The sequence below is a fragment of the Lissotriton vulgaris genome, chromosome 7 (genome assembly GCF_964263255.1).
Source record: "Lissotriton vulgaris chromosome 7, aLisVul1.2, whole genome shotgun sequence".
Taxonomy (NCBI): domain Eukaryota; kingdom Metazoa; phylum Chordata; class Amphibia; order Caudata; family Salamandridae; genus Lissotriton; species Lissotriton vulgaris.
The window spans coordinates 1,719,086,057-1,719,111,486 of NC_141695.1; the positions used below are offsets into that span (position 1 = coordinate 1,719,086,057).

The 25,430-nt window shown below is 46.3% G+C and overlaps 1 protein-coding gene across 1 annotated transcript in view; it reads right to left on the reverse strand.

The window, feature by feature from the left end:
* PIANP (PILR alpha associated neural protein) overlaps positions 1 to 25,430 on the reverse strand; it is a 182,556-nt gene that overhangs the window by 21,439 nt on the left and 135,687 nt on the right. The window contains exon 2 of the mRNA XM_086932914.1: positions 20,981 to 21,066. Coding sequence (XP_086789040.1) covers positions 20,981 to 21,036 — 56 coding nt within the window. The 5' untranslated portion in view covers positions 21,037 to 21,066. The remainder of the gene's footprint in view (positions 1 to 20,980; positions 21,067 to 25,430) is intronic.

Consider the following 25,430-nt stretch of genomic DNA (forward strand, 5'->3'; position numbering starts at 1 on the left):
GTCCAATCACTGGCTCTGTCTAGTTGAGGGAAAACTCCAACAAGGCTCTCAATGTCTCGAGGTATGCACAATACATCACAATTCATTAACAATCCACAACCCAGCCTGCTTTCCTACTTACTCGTTGACTTTATGCTTCTTTTTGGCCGCGCACAGTGCACCAACGGCTTTCATTTTATGGGCAGGTGTGAGTTATTAACAGCATTGCCTACTTATTTTTCTCCCCCCACCTCTTGAGCGCTTCCGAAAGAGAAAGAGGACTGGTAAATCCTACCCCTCAGGTGCTGAAACACCTGTGTCTGCTTGTGGTCTTGCCCGGTGGTGCCAAACCTCCACTGATGAGTGTTTGACCACAGCACGGCTCTACTTTAAGGAGGTTCAGTGCTCCACGTGACGTGAAAGTCAGGCCAACCCTCATACGAGTCAAGACTAGAGGTCCCCCTTTCCCTCAAAGAACTTTTAGAAAAATGGGTTCAAACTGTGCATTATGCACATTTTCAAAAAAGATATTGGCCAATAGCCTTAAGATTAACTAATGACTTTAGAGGACTGCCGGGGTACGCTACTTCAGGGTCTGCTAGGGTATCCTGGACCAATATGTCTCCTCAGCGGTAAATAATGTGTGTACCTGCAACGATATTATGTACTAGGTATTAAAATATTGGACGCACAGTTTGCAAATATTTGTGTCACAGGAGATTCTGTAGTTAAATGATAAAGTGCTGAGCAGCGAGTAAATGGTCACCCAAAAATACTATGTCTGGGGAAATACCACCAGTTTTCAGTGCGGCAGACACAATTAGAAAGTATGGGTGGGGTGGGTGGAGGAAGTGGGGAGGAGCACGAGGATGCAGCACGGGGATGCAGCACGGGAGGGGTTAATAAAAAAAATTAATAAAACTTTCCTGAAGCTGCCGGCCGTCTCGCTGCTCCTCTACCTCCTGCTCCCAGAAGTCGCTCGGGCAACATTAAAGGCTTCCCATCAAATCCCCACGCTGCTCTCTTACCATCTTACCAAGCATCAGAGCAGCACAGGGATTGGCCTGAGTGGGCTGGTTTAACGCTCGCTCAGGCACAGGGAGTCTGTGCTGTTTCTGCAACCCGGCTGTGCAATTCAGTTGGTTGGAGAAACCTAACTGAGCATGTCTGTTTGGCCGGCCAAAGCCCACCGGCCAAACAGACATGCGCACTTAGAAGTGCACATACCACTCCATTCCTCCTCCCCCCTCCCATGGCCTGGCCCTGCCCCTCCCTGCACACGCTGGCTCACCCAGCGGCTGAAAAATAAAACAATAGTGAAATATTGTTTTCTTTTTCAGCTGCTGGCGCTGAGCCGATGGAACGACGCTCCTCCGCCATTGTGATAATGAAGAAAAAGGAGGATCTGTGAACTAGAATGTTTGCCTAGGATCACACAATTTGGACACGCAGGGAAGCCGGCATTGATTCCAGGTTATCTGATTTCACATTTTGAATTTCAGCCACCAGATGTGTATCTCTGTCACTCTTTCTCTCTATTTTGAAATAATTCTTTCACCAGATGTGCATCTGTATGTCTCGCTCTCTCCTATTTACATCAAACGTCACTGCTTTAGCTTTTATTCTTGGACCATGACAAGAAAACTGACACAGGCATAGCAGACCCGCTCAGGGCCCCCAGACCCAACTACTAACAGGCAGATGCATCAAAGAAAATACCGGGAGCAAACGGGCAGATTCTCAGAATCTGCCCGTTTGCTCCCGGTATTTTTGCATTTGGGATGCATCATCCCAAATGCAGAAATCGCAATTTAAGGAATCTCTAAATAGAGTTTCCTTAAATTGCTCTTGCATTTAAGGAATCCCAAAATGAGATTCCTTAAATGCAATGCATGAAACCCAAAAAAATAGCGATTTCGCTAATAGGGGGAGCAAATTACCATGAAGTTGAACTTCGTGGTAATTTGCTAAAACTTTGAAAAATGCACTTTTGTGCATTTTTCAAAGTTACATGTTGCGCGCACACATGCCCTTAGGGCATGTGTGTGTGTGTGTAACATTTGTGCACAGGTCCATTTCAGGGGTGCAACAGGGTGTCCTTTGGACACCCTGGCACCTTTGAAATAGCGGAACATTAGCGATTCGGTAATAGCTAATCGCTAATAAGCTAATAAGGAATCTTAAGGAATCGCTAATAACATTGCGATTCCTACATGCATCCCGTTTTGCGAGTCTTTACTAGCGATTCCTTAAAATTCGCTATTAAGGACTCGCAAAACATTACTTTGATGCATCTGCCAGTAAGTCAATTATGCATTTAATTGATTGGTAGTATTCACCAAACTCCACCCTGTAGCTACAACCCTGGTCCCCCACCCAAACTGGCTCCTGCTTTTTCTATACGCCCCCCCCATGCCCTACTTCATCTTGCCATCCCATGTGACATTTCATTGCCTGTCTCTGCAGTGTTGATTACTTATGCGGTGCAGGGCTGGCGGCGAAATATCATTCATCAGCAAGAATGCGCCAGGAAGGCCGCATAACGTCGGGAAGCAATACGAGTCGCTATCACTGTGACAGGTAAGTGCCCATCAAACCTGAGTTGTTAATAATTAATATCATGGCACTAAATGTGCAGTGTGCCTCCTCTGACACTGCAGTGTGCCAGAATGCTTTGTAAATTGCTATGCATGTCAGGAGTGGTCAGGGATTCTCAATGGTTATCTTTGTGGCAGGAGACAGTTCACTCTGCTGGGGCTGGTCAGTGTGTCAGGGCTGCTGTTCAGTGTGCTAGAACTAGTGTAGGTTTCTTTTGAGTAGTTGTTAATCAACTGTTTTCATGCACTCGAGTTGACACCACCCCAGATAAGGCGCCTCAGTTTCACAGTTGGGTACTGAGAGCCTCATTTATGAGGCCCCTTGCGCCGCCGGAACATCACTTTTTGTGAAATTTCGTGGCGCAGGAGCCTGCTCCATATTTACGAGGCAGCACTAAGCCACTTTTCTTTGGCTTAATGCTGCCTCGTAAATGTTGTTCCCTGTACCGCAGTTTTCTGCATTACAGGGGCGTGCAAAGGATGTTGCTGGGGGCGTTCCCAGCAACATCCATGGCTTTTTGACACTGCCCCAGATTTACGAGAAATTGTGAAACTGAGGCAGCGCCAAAAACGTACGCCTTCCCAGGGGAGGCATAAGGGAGGCGCAACGGGGAGGAATATCTTTATTTCCCCTCATTTTTCCCTTTTTCATGTGTGCTGCATTCTGCGGCACACATAGAAGAGGAAAAGCCTCTTGTGATTGTTTTTGTGCAGGAAGGTTTTCCTTCCTGCACAAAAATAATCATCCCTCCAACGCAAGCACTCGTGCACCATGGTGGGTGCAAAGCTGCCTGCGTTGGCCCACAGCAACCCATTGTGCGCCGGCACAAGGGAAAAGGACAGGAATGTGCCGTATCTGGTAGATACGGCACATTCCTGCCCGTTTCTTTTCCCGTAGGGCAGCGGAGCAGGAAGACCTGCTGCGCTGCCCTATGGCAAAACCTAATAAATGAGGCCCCCAGGGCCTAGTCCATTGTAATCTCACCATTCGCCCCAGATCTTGGTGTGTTTTTGAGGTTAACCTCTAGCAAAATATATGGGCTCCTCCCGTTTTGCAGACCAATCCAATCCCGATTACCACTAGGCTTGTGTGGGGGTTCAGGGGATTTCCATGTAGGGGCCATCATAGTGGCCATGACCGCCATGTATCATTCCCTAAGGTCATCTAATATTCCCAGTAGGGCCTGCTTTGCAGACAGGCCTATCGACCTTCCCAAAACTCTTGCAAAGACCCCCTTGATTCGTGAGGACATTGCCAGGTCACAAGGAAGAACTCTGTGCCTGGACATACACACCAGACGACGAGGATTGAGGGACATCATGTGTCGATAGTTCAGTTGGATCCATCGGATGGGCCATAAACCTAGTCGCCAATCTGGATCATCAAGAGGGTCCACCCATTCCTCCCGTTTCAGCTTTAGGGTTCTGAATCTGTCTGGGCATTCATGACCAGAGTATGGTATATTTGGGATATGTCTCCGTTCCAGAGTCTGTCCATTAGTAGTTGGCCTAAAGTAGATTGTGTTCAGGGAGTCCCATGGTTGAGTTTTGTAGCCGGCCGCAGCCGCTGATATTTACGGAACTGAATTTGTGATTGGTTAAACTAAATTTGCAGATCTTGAAATGCTCAAATGTGATCTCCCTGCCAGATGTCTCCCAGGCTTGTAATGCCTATTCTATCTCGCTTGATGAAGCCTGTTAGCTGTGCAGTGGGGTAGAGTCGCCGCCACTGTCATAATGGCGTTTGTTGCGCCATGCCATGGAAGGCAGTACAGAACACAAATTCACAAAGACCACACGGGTAGCCTCAGGAAGGTTTTGTGGGATATGGTTACCGTTTAAGATCTCCAGCACCTTATTTAGTCCCTGAAGAGACAGTTCGGCTCGAAAAGCCAGGTCGTCTCATCCTCCATTCAGCCAGTCGTTAATGGCCAGCACTTGTGCCGCTCATTACAATACAATTGTAGGTCGGCCATTCCCATCCCTCCATCATACACTGTCTGTTTACATTTATCCAGGGCTATGCAGGATGACGATTTGCCCAAAGAAAGGAGCAGCGCATAAATGAGATGTCGCAAAACTATTGGTTAGGGATCATCAGTGGTAAGTTTCGCAGGACGTATAGATATCGCGGTACAATCACAATTTTGAATAGGGCCACTTTACCCAGGTCATGAATCGGTATTAGAACATTGGAATGTTGGGAGCTCCATTGAAAACAATGGGCTTGTAATGGCTGGTCGAAGCCTGGAGCTCCAACATTCCAATGTTTCTTTGTTCACAGCTGTGAACAAAGGCTTCAGAGAGCCTGAGGGGATTCCAATCCCCTTGCGCGCCCATAGGGCTTTGTTCTTTTTTGTTAGAACATTCTGCCCTCTAGTGGCAGAATGTTCTAATAGCCTTATAGCCCTTCGTAGCTGGGTTATACCAGCTATTAAAGTCCCTCTCCCTTGTTAAAGGCCCTCACCCACTGGAGGGGGCCTTTAATAGCCGGTATAGCCCTCTACGGCAGGCTGTAAGGCTTTAATAGTGCCCATTGCTGGTGATCCGTTTTCATTGTAGATACAAGGGGGGATAAACTGAGACTCCGTTAGCCCAGTGTTGCAGGAGATATGTACACATGAGAGTTTAAAAATGAGTCGCTTAATGGGTATAGGGGGTCTGTCAAGCTGTGGCCACCTCATCCCTTCAGAGCAGGATCAACAGGAATTTACTTCAGTGCACTCGGAGACCAGAGACGTCTTCATATAGATCTAACAGTTGTAGGCAACAGGTGCCAGCGATGTGTGGGTTGGACAGGAACAGGAGCACGTCATCAGCGTAAAGCAATATTCTATCTTCAGGTCAATTCTCCGCTTCCACCTTTTCTATTTGTTTACAACAAGGGGTGGTGAGGGAGAGAGTCTCTGAATTAAGCAGAAAGCTCTCACCCAGTCAAGAGATCAGGGCTAGATCCAACACCGCTTTTTAGCTCACTGCACCATCCCAGTTTCAGAACCTGGCTGTATGCAAATGAGTCTGTTCCTGTACCAGTGCATGATGGGAACAGGGCAAACCAAACTACAAAAGCCAATTCTTAACCTGGGAAGGAAACAAGCTCCCGGGGACCGGTTTCTGGCATTACAGCCGTCTTCGGCCCAGTTTGCTTGAATCCTGATGGTGCAATGAGCAAGGGTCTCACATCTGAGAATACCCTTCCACGCTTAGGGTGGACAAAAATATTTACAACAAGGGGTGGTGAGGGAGAGAGTCTCTGAATTAAGCAGAAAGCTCTCACCCAGTCAAGAGATCAGGGCTAGATCCAACACCGTTTTTTAGCTCACTGCACCATCCCAGTTTCAGAACCTGGCTGTATGCAAATGAGTCTGTTCCTGTGGTCTGCTCAATTCAGACACTCTGTTCATCACCACCCCCTTTTGTAAATCGATTTTGGCCACTATAGGTGTGGCAGGGTATACTCAGACATGAGTCCCTTTCTCACTGCTCCATCAGGATTCAAGCAAGCCGGGCCGAAGAGGCTGAAATGCCAGAAACCGGTCCCCGGTAGCTTGTCTCCTTTCTGGTAAAGAATTGGCTTGGTAGTTTAGTCTGCCCTGTTCCCATGATGCACTGGGCCAGGGACAGACTGATTTGCATATAGCCAGGTTCTGAGCTGGGATGGGGCAGTGAGATAAATAACAGTGATGGATCAAGCCCTGATCTTTGGACTGGGTAAGAGTGGTCTGCTCAATTCAGACACTGTTCATCACCACCCCCTTTTGTAAACCTTTTCTATTTGGGCATTACATCTCACAAGTCTAGCTAGAGATGTGATTGCTAGGGCAAAGAGGATTACGAAGAGTGGGCAGCCCTAACTAGTTCCTCGTTGAATGGGGAAGGGGTTGGACAGCACGTCATTAACTAATGCGCTTGCGTGCGGCCCTGAGTACAGCAAGTTGAGGTACCTAGGTATTCAGGGACCCTGACCCATCCTTTCAAGGACCTTAATCAGGAAGGTCCTGGATGGATTAGGGTGGCCAGGACTTGTAGCAGCTAAGATTAGTGTGTATATAGTTAAACTTCTGCATTAATTAAGGATATAGGCCTATACTAGACACATTGGTTTGTGTGGTGACCAGGCTTGGAGATAACCATGATGGTGGCCATGCCAGGTTCCAGTGGGAAGTGGCCCTTCTTGGTCGCCTCCGTATGTATGTTAAGTAGCTGGGGAGAGAGAACTTAAAGGATTTTACGGTAGGGGGAAGCCAACAGTGCCTGGTGTTTTACCTTCTTTGCCAGAGACACCTCATCCATCTCTTCTTCGCTAATTGGCGTGTCCACTTCATCTTTAGTCAGTGGTGAAAATAACGGATGTGGAATGTTTGCAAGGATGTATCGTCGTTCTTGCGCTGACCGTGGACGGTGCGCATATAGTGCTTGATAGCGTGCAGCGAATACTGCCGCAATCTCAATGAATCTGCATTTTTTATACGCTGACATATCTAGAATCTCAGGGACTATTCTAGAAGCCCTGTCTCTGGTGGTCAGCCAGTACAACAGCTGCCGGGTCTTGCTCCTATGCTCTTATATCAGCTGCGTTGAGGTCCTCCAGTATTGGGGGACCTCTTCCTGGGGAGTCTGATGGAGAGTAGGCATGGGCGGAAAATCCGTTCCGCTCGCGGATTTTGCGGATTTTCGGGAAATCCGCAATCCGCGAGATTTGCGAATTTCCTGCAAAATCCGCAAATCCGCGAGCAGCGGATTTTGCTCGCACTGCTCGCACTGTTCGCGTGAGTTCGCGCCCCGCGAATAAGTGCGAAATTGCAGAAATACGATCTAAGCAAAACTGAAAGTAACTACTTACCAGGTTCAAAAGTTCAGGCACATCATTAGTAGCCATTTCCTGTAGTGCTTCCTGAGGGGCCCCTCCAGAGTTCAGTTGCCAGTTGAAACTATTATGTGACCCTGCTCTGAACCTCAGAATAGTTACACATATGCCACAAAGGTCATGAATTACAGCTAAGGGAGACAAGCAGGAGCCAGGCTGGAAGTTAAAATCCATTAATCAGCCCCTAATTCATTATTGTCAGTTGGGGCAGGGCAGGTGTTGTAACTAATTTTGCAACAATGAAAGCACTTAGCAAGTGCAAAAGATCACTAATCAGGGCGCACTAAGGAAGCAGGTGCCAGCTAAAAAAATATTCTGTGACACATTAATCAGCCCCAAATTAATTCAGGTCACTTGAGGCAGGGAAGGTGTGCTTTGCTTTGCCGAAAATAATGTACACTGGACAACCAGAGGGTGTGGTGATGAAACAGAGGGTGGCATGGGTGGGCCAGAGGGTGGCATGAGTAGTCAGAGAGTGGCAGTGGTGACAGAGAGTGGCAGTGATGAAGAAGAGTGTCCCAAACAGGTTGGACACATAGAAACAACAAGTTCGCAAAACTTGCGACCGACAGGTAAGTTCGCAAATTGCGAAATTGTAAAAACCCTCGCGAACTGGCAGAAACACGGGCGAACACAAAAAAAAAAAAATCCGCAAATTCGCGGGAATTCGCGGATTTTGCGGATTGCGAGTTCGCAAATCCGCAAATTCGCGGATTGCCAATCCGCAAAATCCGCTCATGCCTGATGGAGAGCTGCTTTAGCAAGAGCCACCTGACAGCGGGAAATCTCTGAGCCTCGTCTAATGTGTCGCTGCTCTAGTTGTAAGATTTGGGTTCCAAGTGCTCTTAGTTGATGCATTTTGTTTTTCTGTCTCCGCCTCATGAAGCATCTGGCCATGCCCAGAGAGTGGCTTTGCCAACAGCCCAAAGCATCTCTGCAGAATCCACTCTACCCTGATTTGCATTGAAATATGCTTGCATTGTGGAGGATGGGTACTCAGAAGATTGGTCTCTGAAAGATGCATTGAGGTGCCAGACAGGTCTCCGCGTGGAAGTTGTCGCCCCAAAGTTAACTACGAGTAGAGCGTGATCTAAAATACCCCTGGGATAGGATGGTAATTGCGTTAACCCGCAGTATGTAGGTTGCAGGGAGCAGTAGGAGATTGACTTATGCGCCGCAGACGTGTAGATGTATTCTCTGTCATGGGGGAGCCAGATCCTCCAAATGTCACATAGACCCATAGGGCCTTATTTACTGTATTTTAACGCACGGCAGCGCAGCGAGCCTTCCTGCTGTGCTGTTGTGCATCAAAATAAAAGGACAGGAATGCTCCGTATCTGCGAAATACAGCTCATTCCTGTCCTTCTCCCCTCCGCACAAACAGCAGCCGTGCGCCAACGCATGCACCCGTGCGCCATGGTGCAAGGGGCCTGGGTTGCTGGGATGATTGTTTTTTGTGCAGGAAGGGACACCTTCCTGCACAAAAACAATCCTTGATGGCATTTTTGTCTGCAGCACGCAAAAACGAGGAGAAATAAAAGTATTTCTCTTGGTTGCACCACTCCTACGTCTCCCCTAGGGAAGTGTGGGATTCTGGCGCATTCCCAGCTTCAGAAAACATTGTAAATCCGCATGCGTCTAGTTCTATGGATGTTGTGTGGGAACACCCACAGCAATACCCATGGAACGCCCCTTTGATGCAGAGGAATGTGTGAAAAGGGCCCATATTTACAAGACAATGAAGTCACTCGGGGTGTGTCAAACAAAGTGAAGCAACGGCAGCTCAGTTGGCTTGTAAATGACGCCTATAGAGTCCATCCAACCCTAAGTTGCTTAGCTCATGTCAGTCGGTCAGCCATGGGGTCCTGAGGTGCCTATGCCAGGCTTGGATGTGGCATTAAAATCCCCTCCTACCTAGGTTGTTTCTTAAGGGACATTTAGAATGGTCGATTCAGTCGCTTCAGGAGCTGGGATAGATCATTGGGGTGGTCAAATACACTTAAGATATTGTATTGTTGCCTAGTGAAGGATTCTTATTATAAAGGTTCAGGTTTGGGGCATTAGAGTAATTCAATTTGTTTCAGCGAGTGCCATGAAGCCGGTATCTAAACTGCCCCAATATATACGGCAGCCATTGCCGTGTCTGTTACTACATGCCCCAGTTAGTAAAACACCCCTGCCATGCAAGTACCCACACTGTGGGAGTATGCCAAGCACCACTGCCATGCCAGCAACCACGTCGCCATGGTATGTAAAGCACAACCTTCATGGCAGAATCGATATTGCCCAGGTATATACGTCACCGCGGTGATGTCAGAAACCGCATTTCCACGTTCTATAAAGAACAACTGGACTGCAAGTATTCACAACACTGCCATGCTCGGTACTGTGATGTCACAATCAGGCCAGAATCCACTTTGTTGAGGTATGAACTGTAGGATTATGTGGCAAAGAATCCCTCCAATAGAAGCCCATGTTGACACCAGAACATGGGCTTCTATTGAAATTCTCAAGGGCATATTCTCAAGCCCATTATCTCCACCTTAGCGGCAGTTTTCTGCCGCTAGAGCGGTGATAATTTTAACGTCGTTTCTTGATAATATTCCCCAGAGTTCTTTATATTTCTGTACAATACTCTTCTGCTTCCTATTGTCCCATCTTGCACAGGCGCCCAAAATCCACATCACTCTAGTATGTGCGGCCCAAATGTCATAAGAGAATCCACTTCACTCTGGTATGTGCAGCCCCACTGTGATGAGACAACCCATATCACTCTGGTATGTGCACCTCCACTGCGATGAGAGAATCCACATCACTCTGGTATGTGCAGCCCCACTGTGATTAGAGAATTCATATCACTCTGGTATGTGCACGCCCACTGTGATTAGAGAATTCATATCACTCTGGTATGTGCGGCCCCACTGTGATGAAATAATCCACATCACTCTGGTATGTACCCTTCCACCGCGATAAGAGAAGTCACATCACTCTGGCATGTACAGCCCCACTGTGATGGGAGAATACACATCACTCTGGTATGTTCACGTCCACCGCCATAAGAGAAGGCACATCACTGGTATGTGCAGCCCCACTGTGATGAGAGAATCAACATCACTCTTGTATGCACACGTCCATCACGATAAGAGAATCCACATCACTCTGGTATGTGCAGCCCCACTGTGATGAGAGAATCCACATCACTCTGATATGTGCACGTCCAACGCGATAAGAGAATCCACACGACTCAGGTTTGTGCACGTCCACCACGATAAGAGAATCCACATCACTCTGGTTTGTGCACGTCCATCTCGATAAGAGAATCCACATCACTCTGGTATGTGCACGCCCACTGTGATAAGAGAATATTTAGAGCCCTTGTTCAAAGCTAGCGCCATTGCCAACATGCTCAGCTCCTCTGCTCCCCTCCTCTGCTCCCCCTCCTCGCCACTGTAGTGACGGTCCTGAATATATGTCATTACTACTAATGCTTTACAGCGCATGCCATTACAACGCGATTGTTAGAACGACCGCGTTGTTACATCGTGAACCATTACATCGCAAGTTGTTACAATGACTTGCTGTAGGGGGCGTGCTAGACTTAGGAATAGTATAATTTACTATTTCTACTCCAGTTTGTGCAACAGCAGGGAAGGACTTGGATTGTACATCCAAAACATTCTGTCCCCTATAGCAAGTCGTTCTAAAGACTTGCGATGTAATGGTTTGCGATGTAACAACCCGGTCGTTGTAACGACTGCATTGTGATGGAATGTGATGTAAAGCATGCAATGTAAATGCTGTTTCCCGATGGTCCCAGGGCAACATCGAAGGATTACGACTGGTTCTGGTTGCCCAGGGTACAGACCATATTTTTCACATGAAGGGATACCACAAATTGAAGTTTATTTTACTGGGCATATTCGGGGAACTGCCTCCTCTGCCCCGGCCCTTTTTATTTATACATTCCGCTGGCAACCAGTGGGACTCTTCCATTGTGCTTACTCACATGGTGTAACTTAATCAAACACTCCACCGACATGGTGGCGGTAGTACATTACATTCCTCTCCAACTGTTAAAAAGATTTATTACATGCAAAAACTTACAGTGTTAATAGAAACAAGGATTTTACAAAAGTTCCCTAGCTGCCAGCCTCAACCCGGGGCAGCTCCAAATCACACCAGGAAGTCGGCACGCTTCGACAACAGCGCTGGGTCATTTCTCAGGTGATACCCGAAACAAGCGCTATAGCCAGAGATGCTTGGAGAGCACCACTCAGTTCCAGTTCCTTTGCTTGCCAGAGAAATCAGCTGGGCTGGTCAATGGATCATCGTTTCTTCATTATTGTTGTGGGAACCATCTACTGAGACATCTCATCTAGGTAATGGCGGAAATTGCTCTGAGTTTTCTTCGCTCCCGCCAGTGGTAACGGACATGTTCACTTGACTCTTGATCATCACTTATCCCTTTCTTGAAAAATGAAACATTTTGTGTGCTCTCTTCATCTTGCTGGCGGGCAGTGATCTTCGTACCATTTCAGTGTACTACTTTCCAGGGTCGTTGCTCAAAGAACAGATGGAATTTGCTGCCGGGATAGCGGTTTTAAGATACACAGAATTGCCTCATTGAAGTTCTGACTGGCAGGCTCTCCGACGAGCACTGGACTTGTCATTGATGGCTTTTCGTCTGGGGAATACCGCATTCGCGTCTATAGGGTCGGGAACCCAGGTGTGATGTGAGAAATAGCTTCCGCCACAATACGCACGATACAGACATAGACTGGAGGTTTGCCAGTAGTCACATGAGGAGTTTGTCTGTATTCACGCTGGATCCGATAGGTGGGTCTCTCAACCGGTTGTTGGTCAGCGTGGGCTCTCTAGACTATTTTGTTGAGGATCCGCTTAAACTGCTACACTTCCCCACTGGCTTGAGGCCATCTTGGTGTTACCTTGTGTTGATGGATGCCCCAAGACTTCAGATAGTCGGAGAACTCTTGTCCATGAAAGGGTGGACCGTTGTCGGTTTTTATTACTTTCATGATTCTGTGCACAGGCACCCTTTGCTATCAGTTGAAAGCGCCTGACGAACATGTAGCAGAGAGGCGAGAACCTCCTGCGTGTCTGGTGTTCTTCCAGACCAGTGGTTTTTCAAACTCCTCCAGTCGTTGGGGTGGACAGCGGCTATCGCTCCTTGAAGGCACTCATCTTCTTAAGTAGCATTTATCAAAGTGTCCAGTGCCAGTTGGAGGGGACGAGATTGTTTTTCAATGTACCTCACGTATACCTCAGTGGCTTCAGCTTCTTCAAACGCTTCCGAGGTGGCAGCATGAGGATGGTGGGAAAGGTAGTCTGTGGGTTTGATTAACCGGGCCTGGATTCGATCTTCTTGAAGTTGTAGCAGCCACTTCTCTATCCGGGGCAGTGGTTCGGAGGCTGACCTTTGGAATAGAAATATTTACAACAAGGGGTGGTGAGGGACAGAGTCTCTGAATTAAACAGAATACTCTCACCCAGTCAAGAGATCAGGGCTAGATCCAACACCGTTTTTTAGCTCACTGCACCATCCCAGTTTCAGAACCTGGCTGTATGCAAATTAGTCTGTTCCTGTCCCAGTGCATGATGGGAACAGGGCAAACCAAACTACAAAAGCCAATTCTTACACTGGGAAGGAAACAAGCTACCGGGGACCGGTTTCTGGCATTTCAGCCTCTTCGGCCCGGCTTGCTTGAATCCTGATGGTGCAATGAGCAAGGGACTCACATCTGAGTATACCCTTCCACGCTTAGGGTGGACAAAAATATTTACAACAAGGGGTGGTGAGGGACAGAGTCTCTGAATTAAACAGAATACTCTCACCCAGTCAAGAGATCAGGGCTAGATCCAACACCGTTTTTTAGCTCACTGCACCATCCCAGTTTCAGAACCTGGCTGTATGCAAATTAGTCTGTTCCTGTCCCAGTGCATGATGGGAACAGGGCAAACCAAACTACAAAAGCCAATTCTTACACTGGGAAGGAAACAAGCTACCGGGGACCGGTTTCTGGCATTTCAGCCTCTTCGGCCCGGCTTGCTTGAATCCTGATGGTGCAATGAGCAAGGGACTCACATCTGAGTATACCCTTCCACGCTTAGGGTGGACAAAAATATTTACAACAAGGGGTGGTGAGGGACAGAGTCTCTGAATTAAACAGAATACTCTCACCCAGTCAAGAGATCAGGGCTAGATCCAACACCGTTTTTTAGCTCACTGCACCATCCCAGTTTCAGAACCTGGCTGTATGCAAATTAGTCTGTTCCTGTCCCAGTGCATGATGGGAACAGGGCAAACCAAACTACAAAAGCCAATTCTTACACTGGGAAGGAAACAAGCTACCGGGGACCGGTTTCTGGCATTTCAGCCTCTTCGGACCGGCTTGCTTGAATCCTGATGGTGCAATGAGCAAGGGACTCACATCTGAGTATACCCTTCCACGCTTAGGGTGGACAAAAATATTTACAACAAGGGGTGGTGAGGGACAGAGTCTCTGAATTAAACAGAATACTCTCACCCAGTCAAGAGATCAGGGCTAGATCCAACACCGTTTTTTAGCTCACTGCACCATCCCAGTTTCAGAACCTGGCTGTATGCAAATTAGTCTGTTCCTGTCCCAGTGCATGATGGGAACAGGGCAAACCAAACTACAAAAGCCAATTCTTACACTGGGAAGGAAACAAGCTACCGGGGACCGGTTTCTGGCATTTCAGCCTCTTCGGCCCGGCTTGCTTGAATCCTGATGGTGCAATGAGCAAGGGACTCACATCTGAGTATACCCTTCCACGCTTAGGGTGGACAAAAATATTTACAACAAGGGGTGGTGAGGGACAGAGTCTCTGAATTAAACAGAATACTCTCACCCAGTCAAGAGATCAGGGCTAGATCCAACACCGTTTTTTAGCTCACTGCACCATCCCAGTTTCAGAACCTGGCTGTATGCAAATTAGTCTGTTCCTGTCCCAGTGCATGATGGGAACAGGGCAAACCAAACTACAAAAGCCAATTCTTACACTGGGAAGGAAACAAGCTACCGGGGACCGTTTTCTGGCATTTCAGCCTCTTCGGCCCGGCTTGCTTGAATCCTGATGGTGCAATGAGCAAGGGACTCACATCTGAGTATACCCTTCCACGCTTAGGGTGGACAAAAATATTTACAACAAGGTCCCCGGTAGCTTGTCTCCTTTCTGGTAAAGAATTGGCTTGGTAGTTTAGTCTGCCCTGTTCCCATGATGCACTGGGCCAGGGACAGACTGATTTGCATATAGCCAGGTTCTGAGCTGGAATGGGGCAGTGAGATAAATAACGGTGATGGATCAAGCCCTGATCTTTGGACTGGGTAAGAGTGGTCTGCTCAATTCAGACACTCTGTTCATCACCACCCCCCTTTTGTAAATCGATTTTGGCCACTATAGGTGTGGCAGGGTATACTCAGACATGAGTCCCTTTCTCACTGCTCCATCAGGATTCAAGCAAGCCGGGCCGAAGAGGCTGAAATGCCAGAAACCGGTCCCCGGTAGCTTGTCTCCTTTCTGGTAAAGAATTGGCTTGGTAGTTTAGTCTGCCCTGTTCCCATGATGCACTGGGCCAGGGACAGACTGATTTGCATATAGCCAGGTTCTGAGCTGGGATGGGGCAGTGAGATAAATAACGGTGATGGATCAAGCCCTGATCTTTGGACTGGGTAAGAGTGGTCTGCTCAATTCAGACACTCTGTTCATCACCACCCCCCTTTTGTAAATCGATTTTGGCCACTATAGGTGTGGCAGGGTATACTCAGACATGAGTCCCTTTCTCACTGCTCCATCAGGATTCAAGCAAGCCGGGCCGAAGAGGCTGAAATGCCAGAAACCGGTCCCCGGTAGCTTGTCTCCTTTCTGGTAAAGAATTGGCTTGGTAGTTTAGTCTGCCCTGTTCCCATGATGCACTGGGCCAGGGACAGACTGATTTGCATATAGCCAGGTTCTGAGCTGGGATGGGGCAGTGAGATAAATAACGGTGATGGATCAAGCCCTGATCTTTGGACTGGGTAAGAGTGGTCTGCTCAATTCAGACACTCTGTTCATCACCACCCCCCTTTTGTAAATCGATTTTGGCCACTATAGGTGTGGCAGGGTATACTCAGACATGAGTCCCTTTCTCACTGCTCCATCAGGATTCAAGCAAGCCGGGCCGAAGAGGCTGAAATGCCAGAAACCGGTCCCCGGTAGCTTGTCTCCTTTCTGGTAAAGAATTGGCTTGGTAGTTTAGTCTGCCCTGTTCCCATGATGCACTGGGCCAGGGACAGACTGATTTGCATATAGCCAGGTTCTGAGCTGGGATGGGGCAGTGAGATAAATAACGGTGATGGATCAAGCCCTGATCTTTGGACTGGGTAAGAGTGGTCTGCTCAATTCAGACACTCTGTTCATCACCACCCCCCTTTTGTAAATCGATTTTGGCCACTATAGGTGTGGCAGGGTATACTCAGACATGAGTCCCTTTCTCACTGCTCCATCAGGATTCAAGCAAGCCGGGCCGAAGAGGCTGAAATGCCAGAAACCGGTCCCCGGTAGCTTGTCTCCTTTCTGGTAAAGAATTGGCTTGGTAGTTTAGTCTGCCCTGTTCCCATGATGCACTGGGCCAGGGACAGACTGATTTGCATATAGCCAGGTTCTGAGCTGGGATGGGGCAGTGAGATAAATAACGGTGATGGATCAAGCCCTGATCTTTGGACTGGGTAAGAGTGGTCTGCTCAATTCAGACACTCTGTTCATCACCACCCCCCTTTTGTAAATCGATTTTGGCCACTATAGGTGTGGCAGGGTATACTCAGACATGAGTCCCTTTCTCACTGCTCCATCAGGATTCAAGCAAGCCGGGCCGAAGAGGCTGAAATGCCAGAAACCGGTCCCCGGTAGCTTGTCTCCTTTCTGGTAAAGAATTGGCTTGGTAGTTTAGTCTGCCCTGTTCCCATGATGCACTGGGCCAGGGACAGACTGATTTGCATATAGCCAGGTTCTGAGCTGGGATGGGGCAGTGAGATAAATAACGGTGATGGATCAAGCCCTGATCTTTGGACTGGGTAAGAGTGGTCTGCTCAATTCAGACACTCTGTTCATCACCACCCCCCTTTTGTAAATCGACCTTTGGAATAGAGGCAATAGTGGTTTGTGGTACATAGAGAAAACACTGGGGTGTCCATATACATAGTTGTGAAAGTATCAGTATGCACAATATATGGCGATAGCCTCCCCTTTAATTTGTAAGTAGCATTGTTCTGCCTCTGTCACGTATGGACTGGCATAGGATACAGGTGCCCAGTTTTTGTCTCTTTGTCGTAACATTAACATGGCACCTAGGCCATGAGGGCCTGCTCTACAGCCACACTGGTGTCTTTCTTCGAGTCAAAATACTCTGGGGTGGTATTTGCTGACAATGCTTCTTTCATTAGTCGGGAAGCCGTCTACTGCTCCAGTCCCAATTGCCAAGTTGTGGTTGTGTTTGTCAGCTCTCGCAGGGGTCTTGTAAGACCACTGAGGTTTGGGATTAATATCCCAAAGACGTTCACCAAGCCAAGAAAACTTTGTACCTCTGAGATGTTGCGCATTGCCGGAGCTTCTTGTACATCTCACACCTTCTCCGGATCTGGTGCAACTCTTTGTTCAGAGAAAATTTATCCAAAGAAGATGATTTTTCTGTTGAGAAATTTGCATTTGTCTTTGTGCAAGGTGAGTCTGGCATCTTTGATTCTCTGTTGTACCCCTCATAGGTATTCATGGTGTTCTTTCAGTGATTTGGCAAAGACAAGGATGTCATCACTTAAATTTATGACCCTGAGGTTTTGACGTAGGGCATCGCCGCAAGGAATCTTACCGCACTGCCCTACGTCAAAACAAAAGGGCAGGAATGCGCCGTATCTATGAGATACGGCGCAGTCCTGTCCTTTTCCCCAGCAACGGCGCACAATGGGCTGCCGTGCCCCAATGCAGGCACCCTTGCACTATGGCACAAGGGTGTCTGCATTGTGGGGCTGATTGATTTTGTGCAGGAAGGGACACCTTCCTGCACAAAATCAATCAATTTGGGCAGAATGCAGCACATGTAGAAAAAAGAAAGCACGAGGAGAAATTAAAACCTTTCTCCTCGTTGCGCCTCCCTAACGCATTTCCAGGTTTCTATTTCTGGTAAATCTGGGAATGTGTCTGGTTCCATGGGTGTTGTGTGGGATCACCCACAGCATCACCCATGGAACGCCCCTTTCATGCAGTTTTCTGCGTGAAAGGGACACATATTTATAAGGCCATGAAAAGACACGTAAAGTGGCTGTATGTGGCCTTATAAATATGCTGTGGCACATTGCGTCACCAGAACGTCAAAAAAGTGACATTCTGGCGGCACAAAAGTGCATTTCTCTCATCATGTTCTGAAAGACTTCTGCCACACTAGATATGCCAAAATTGAGGTGGCAGTAGCGGCCTAGCCCAACATGCTTGGAGAAGGTGGGAATATATCGGGGTGAAGTGGAAGTTGATGATACCCCAACATGACATCCACCTTCGAAAACCATTTGCCTCCACTTAGCTCTCTAAGTATGTCATTATCCATCGGGGTTAGGTGTCTCTCCCGCTTGATAGCAACGTTGGGGGGGCCTCATGTTTACACATATGGGGACCTTTCCTAGTTGTTTAGGCTTCTTGGCAACTACAAATGGCGAAACCCATGGAGTGTGCTCTGTAACTTTTCCATTATGCCAGCCTTCTCAAGCTTTTCTAGCTCTTCTGCCTTCGGCCTTAGGTGGAAGCTGCAGTTGCAGTTGTAGGGTAACCGGTTGGATGGAGGGGCTGTTTGTAGCTTGACTTCTTTATTCTTGAGGCAGCCAATCCATGTGAAAATGGTGCCAAACTCTTCAAGTATGGTCTCAAGCTCTTCTTCTTGTACTTCCAGCGCAAAGGAGATTAGCCCTAGTGCCGAGTCTCCCACACTGATAAATGTTGCACACTAGATCAGAGCTAGAACTTTGAACCCAAGATCCAAGTCCAATGCTCCTACAGGACTATATGACGTTACAACGCATGCAATTACAATGCATGCTTTTACAACGCAGTCTTTACATCACAACTACCATTACATTGCATGATTTTACAACGCATGCCATTACAACGCATTTTTAAAAACTACCATTACATCGCATTCCATTACAATGCATACCATTACAAGGCATAATACTTTTAGGGCAACAATAGGGTAAGTGTTGGATAGTGTAGGGGTAAAAATTACGATTCTCACTCCAGTGAGTGCAACAGTAAGGTAGGTGTTGGATAGTGAAGGGGTAAAAATTACTATTCCCATGTACACCAAAACCCATTCCGACCGTAATACTAAAAAAATCTCCATTTCTTACCTTATGACACGTTGTAATGCCATGCGTTGTAATGGTATGCATTGTAATGGCATGCGTTGTAGTGATATGCATTGTAATGGCATGCATTATAATGCCATATGATGTAAAGGCAGTTGTGTTGTAACAGTTGCGTTGTAAAGGTAGGTCATTGTAATGTCTGCGTTGTAATGGATGTTTCCCCTCCTACAGAGTCCGCCACGCTGAGAAGTGTACACACTAGGTGAGAGATTTGAACCCAAGATCCTCGTTCAGTGCTCCCACAAAGTCTCCCACACTGAGAAGTGTTACACACTAGGTATGAGCTAGTTCTCTCACACTCAGAATTATTACACGTTGTCCGAGCCAGAGCTTCTTTCTTACCCTCCACAGCCACCACTGCTACATCAGCTAAATCCTGGGTACCACCCTCCATAGTCAGATCTCCTGGACCATCCGCCAATGCCCATCACTTGAGCTGCCTCCTGTGTCACCCTGCCTCATCTCTAGAAATGGACCATACTGGGATATTAACCTTACTCTCTGGGGTCAGGAATTTTGTCGATCAGTTTTACTATATTTCTTAAATTGTGTATTTAACCTTGAAGGGTGCTGTCCATTTTTCAAAGTCTATACATACCCTAGCCTAATATAAGACCTGACCATAACCATAACCATCACCCTAGCCCTAACTGTAACCATAGCTCTGGCCTTTAATCTCACCCTAACCATAATCATAACCCTAAACCTAAAATGTATTGTGGCTCTGGCCTTTAATCGTGTCCTAACGCTATCCATAATCCTAATCTACTCTTAGCCCTGACTATAATCCTCACCCGAACCCTAACATTTATCATAGCTCTGGCCTTTAATCTCACTCTAACCATATTCACAATCCTAATGCTAAACTTTATCATGGCTCTGGCATTTAATCTTGCCCTGACCCTATCCATAATCCTAACCTACTTTTAGCCCTGATAATAACCCTCACCCAAACACTAACTGTTATCATAGCTTTGGCCTTTAATCTCACCCTAGCCTAAATCAAAACCATAAACCAAAATTGTATCATAGCTCTGGCCTTTTATCTTGCCCTTACCTTATCCATAATCCTAATCCTATAGCCGAACCATATCCCTCACCCTAACCTTAACTGTTACCAAAGCTCCAGCGTTTAATCTCAACCTAAAACTAAATTTTAACATATCTCTGGCCTTTAATCTTTGCCTAACTATGGGCCATATGTATCAAGCCTTTTTCCTGTTTGCGTATGGGAAAAAGCCTTTTGAGATGTATAATCCCAAAAGGCCATCGCAAAATAGAGAATCGCAAAATGTGCGATTCTCTATTTTGCGAATGCAATTAAGGAATTACAAATTGCGATTCTTTAAATGCAATTCTGGAAGCCCCAGAAATGTGCTATTTGGCCTTAAGGAATTGCAAATTACCACCAACTTCAAGTTGGTGGTAATGTACAATTTCCTTTAAAAAAGCACTTTTTGATTTTTTTAAAGTGCCATATGTCACACATACACACCCTAAGGGCATGTATGTGCACAAAATGTGCACACCTGCATATTTCAGGGGTGCAACAGGGTGTCCTTTTGGCACTCTTGCAACCTTGAAATTGCATTCCCAATTTGTGATTCTCTAATTATTAATCGCAAATTGAGAATGTCTTCCCATTCCTTCCTATGGGCCTCCATGCCCATAGGAATGAATGGGAAGGTATTCCTTATTTGCAAATCTCAATCTTGCCCTAACTATGTCCATAAGACTAACCTAATTCTAGCCCTAACCATAACCCTAACCCTAACTTTTATCATAGCTGAAGGTTGTCAATAGCTGGGCGGGGTTACAGCCCAGGTTCATGACAATACTGCTCTGTCTCGGGTGTTGATGCCAGAGGCTCGTGCTAGTTACCAAAGTAAGCAAGAAGTGTGTAGATGTCATAGGGTGTGTCATGAGTATAAAGAGCAGGCTGGAAATGGCGAACTGGAAGGGCCTCGTGGTCCTCATCTGTGGGCTACTTTCCCCTCGCGCCATGGTGATGCGCAACCAACCTTGAGAAGATCACAGGCGCACCTGCAGTGCGCACTTGTAGGCGGCGGCTGGTCTGTCTATAAATAGGAGACGTTGAGGTCACTTACCGGCGCGCATGTCCCATGGTGGAGTCACCGGCGTTCATTTGTGCCACGTTTGTCATCACAGCGCCGGCGGGGCACTGTTCCTCTCACTAGACAGTGGCAAGAGAGACAGAGAGCACAGATGAGTCACAGGCTGGAGCCAGGGAGGGAGCTGAGACAGCCAATGGAAGAAGTAGTGAGATGGGTGGAGGACAGAGGGGAGGCTGCAAGGGCAAAATAGTATAATGCTGAAAAAGGAAGCGAGGAAAATATATGTGCAAGGATAGACAGATGGATAGATAGATAGATGGATAGATAGATAGATAGGCAGATAGATAGATAGATAGATAGATAGATAGATAGATAGATAGATAGATAGATAGATAGATAGATAGATAGATAGATAGATAGATAGATAGATAGATAGACAGACAGACAGGAAGGCAGGTAGATGGCTAGGCAGAGAGATAGATAGGCAGGCAGGCAGGCAGACAGACAGACAGACAGACAGACAGACAGACAGACAGACAGGCAGGCAGGCAGGCAGGCAGGCAGACAGACACACAGACACACAGACAGACAGACAGACAGACAGATAGATAGATAGATAGATAGATAGATAGATAGATAGATAGATAGATAGATAGATAGATAGATAGATAGATAGATAGATAGATAGATAGATAGATAGATAGATAGATAGATAGATAGATAGACAGATAGATAGACAGATAGATAGATAGACAGATAGGATAGACAGACAGACAAACAGTCAGAAAGTCAGACAGACAGACAGACAGACAGACAGACAGATAGATAGATAGATAGATAGATAGATAGATAGATAGATAGATAGATAGATAGATAGATAGATAGATAGATAGATAGATAGATAGATAGATAGATGCAAATGTACTAATGGATGCACAAATAATTAATGTATTTCTACCATGACATTGCCTTCTCAGCTACACCATTGTGCTAATATTTAAAATGTTTTTCATGCAACAATATGTATTATTGCAAATCAATTTTAAATGCCATCCACACTGTAAGGAAAAAAAACATGCATTATAAAATGTGATTTTCCTTTGTAGTGCATTGACATTGCAGGGCAGGTTTAACAAGACATAGACAAAAGTACAATGTAGAAACGTATAACGTTGTTTGCGTGTACAATGTTTACTTTCACACACTGGGGAGCAATCATTGGTGAATGTTGCACCGATTATGTGCCTGCAAAGGTGAGTTCATCACGTGGGCTGATTAATAGTCTGCGCGCAGACCTGTCTTTGTAAAAGCTTTCCTTTTTTACCAGCTCTAGAAGAAGAGAAGTGCTGTGCTTAACGTTTTTATTTATTCAAGGAAACAAGGTGTTATGCAAATTCATTCAGCGGGAAATAATTCGTAGTTAGACCTTTTCTGGGAAATATACATTTTGTTACCACTGGCAAGCATTCAAAAAGAAGGCAATACAGAGTCGCCTTCTGACCAATCTTTTCATAATTTTCAACAATAAAAGATCAAGCCAACTCAGCTCCTTCCAGCACAGGTTCGGGGTGGTCTGTCAAACACGGGCTGAGAGGAAGGGGGTTCCAAAATGCGTTTTACTCATGCAATTTCCCATAGGAAAATCGAAAGCGCTACAGCCGAAATGGATGAACAGAATTACCCCAAATTGGGCAGAAACCTAGATCATGATACAGAAAGCAGGGTTTTTGTGATTTGGTTTAACCCCTCCCCCGCAGGGCTAATTCCCTTGCTGTGCTGGGGGGTGGGGGAGGGGGGCGCGGAGCCGCGGTGCTCATGACGAGCTTGGCTCGTCATGCAGCACGGTGGCGCTGTGCTCATGACGAGCTGAGCTCGTCACGACCACGCCCGTTCCAATGGAATGCCCAGCACAGCAGGGGAATTATCCCCGCGTGGGCGCGCCGCGCAACGGCTCGTCATGAGCACAGCGCGACCGTGCCTCATGACGAGCTGAGCTGAGCTCGTCATGAGCATGCAACGGGTGAAATATGTCCTGTCGTTTTTGAGAAATTAAAGTTCAGATTCATGTATATACAGCAATGTGTTACCTTACGGTATCACCCCTGAGTACCATGTACAACAAGATCAAAACAAGTGATCTCATTGGCTGGTGCAGTACTCACTCTGTAGTACTGTGGTACCGCAAGGTCCAAACACACAATCTGATTGGCTGGCCTCAAGATGAAGACAAAGTTGTGGCCGTTATTTTGTGTCTTGGGAGCTCGGTCCCCGTGTTATGGAAAATAAATAAAAGGAATAAAGGGACGGGGTAGGATTACCCTGACCCCCGGCCCTTGTACTGGGATCTCAGAGGGGCACTCCCAGGGGAGAAAATAATGTTTGTGTCTCATGGTGCCACGGTACTGCTTTACTAGTGTAATGCTCAGCCATCCCTGTGGAATTACACAGCTGTACCGCAATAGTACTAAGGTACCGTGGCGTCATAGAAAAAAAAGGAAGGGTAGGCCATTGGGGCACTGCAAGACCATAAGGGCTGGCCAGCAACTGGATTGTGGTCACTCTTGGGGGGGGGGGTCTTAGGCACAATCCCTGCAGCCAGCTCCATGCTCAGCAAAGCCGAACGCCGTACGCGGTGGGACGATGGCTGCCTACGAAGGGGGCGGGCAGTGCCAAGCCCTCCGGCCAACCCCACTCTGTACATGGCCAAAGACCATGTACGACTGAGAGTTGGGTGCCCATGCCAGGCCATGCATCCCACCCTATGTTGACCATGTGCTACAGGAGGGGTGGGCTCGGTAGGCCTAGTTAGGTATGATAAAAAAATATTTGTTTACTTTAAAACAGCCTTAGAAATTCACTGAAAAAAACAAAGGTTAAAGCGATGTTATACTTAGGTATGGATATAATATCCTACTTTACATTAAAAATAACCCTTGAAATTCACTGAAATAATCAAAGATTAAAGTGATGTTACATTTCGGTGAAAATATCATTTAAAACACAAGCCTTTAAACTAAAAAAGGCCACTGAAATTCACCAGTTTTATTTAACTGAAGTAACTCTACCTCACGTACTCCACATGCACTTATTCTGACCTCAGATATTACATCTTTTATGACCTGTTCTATGACACCATTGAGAACATCAGTGTGACATCGGAAATTACATCATTGATAACAACACTTTTGCACAGGACGCACGAGCTATAGTTACTTGAGATAACTAGAACTTGTGAATTGTAGTGGCTTTTTGAGTTTAAAATGTTATGTTTAACTGACATTTTCACATAACTGCAATAGCACTTTAACCTTTGATTTTTTCAGTGAAAATATATATTACATATTGGGCACTTCTACTGTACAAAATAAAAAAATTAAAAGGTATGAAACCTATAATTTACAGTTCCTTGTTAAATTTAGATTTCGGTATCATAGTGAAGTCCCCCAAACTACTATACAGAGATTAACTATTGTCAAGGCTACTCACATTATGTGGCTTGGAAGACCAAATTATGCAGCATGGCTGTCTAAATAATGCGGCAAAAAATCCAAATTGAGCACCACATTTCCTGCCAATATTTTTTCATTGATTTACTCTAGAAACATTTTTGGTGAAATCGGTTATGTGGCAAATGAAGAACATCCATAACTATGGAACAAACGCTACATTTATAGAACCCGACAGATCCACTGGCCCTCACTATTGTTCATTGTTGTATAATTTATCCATGAAAGTAAACAAAACTGAAACATTCTAATTCCAATCAGTGCCCATTGCTATCTGCGCAGTATTTTCCATGATAACTACCCCCAAGTAAACAGATATTATAAAACATACACAATGGACAATGTGTAATATCACTCTATATTGCCACCTTGGGGGGTTCTGGTGATGTTTAAAAATCACTTGGCCTTCAGCCTCATGGTTTATGATTTCACCAGAAGCCCTCCATGAAATATTGGACTATTTTACAAGGTTATAACCTCTCACGCTCTAAATATATATATATATATATATATATATATATATATATATATATATATATATATATATATATATATATATATATATATATATATCCATACTAATATAATAAAGAGAGAGCCCAAACCTTTGAGGCGGGTAATCTCAGGAACCACAGCACCAATCACAACACCCAATACAGCGTTGGAAAGGGCAGTTGCAGCAGAAGGACATAGGCTATGCAGACGCCCACCATACACATTTAACAGGTAAAAGAACCGTGCCAGCAAAGTAGTCCCTTGTAGGCGTGTCTGCGTTGTGCTGTGGGCGTGTGCTGGGGGCGTGACAAACGCTGGGGGTGGGTGGTACGTTCTGCCCTGCATGCCATGTCTCATATCGTGTGCTAATCCCACCTTGCTCCCTTTAAATACCCCTGCACCCCATAATCATAACCCACCCTTACTTATTAAAATACCCCAACACCCTTAAACACTAACCCATCTTAACCCTATAAATATAC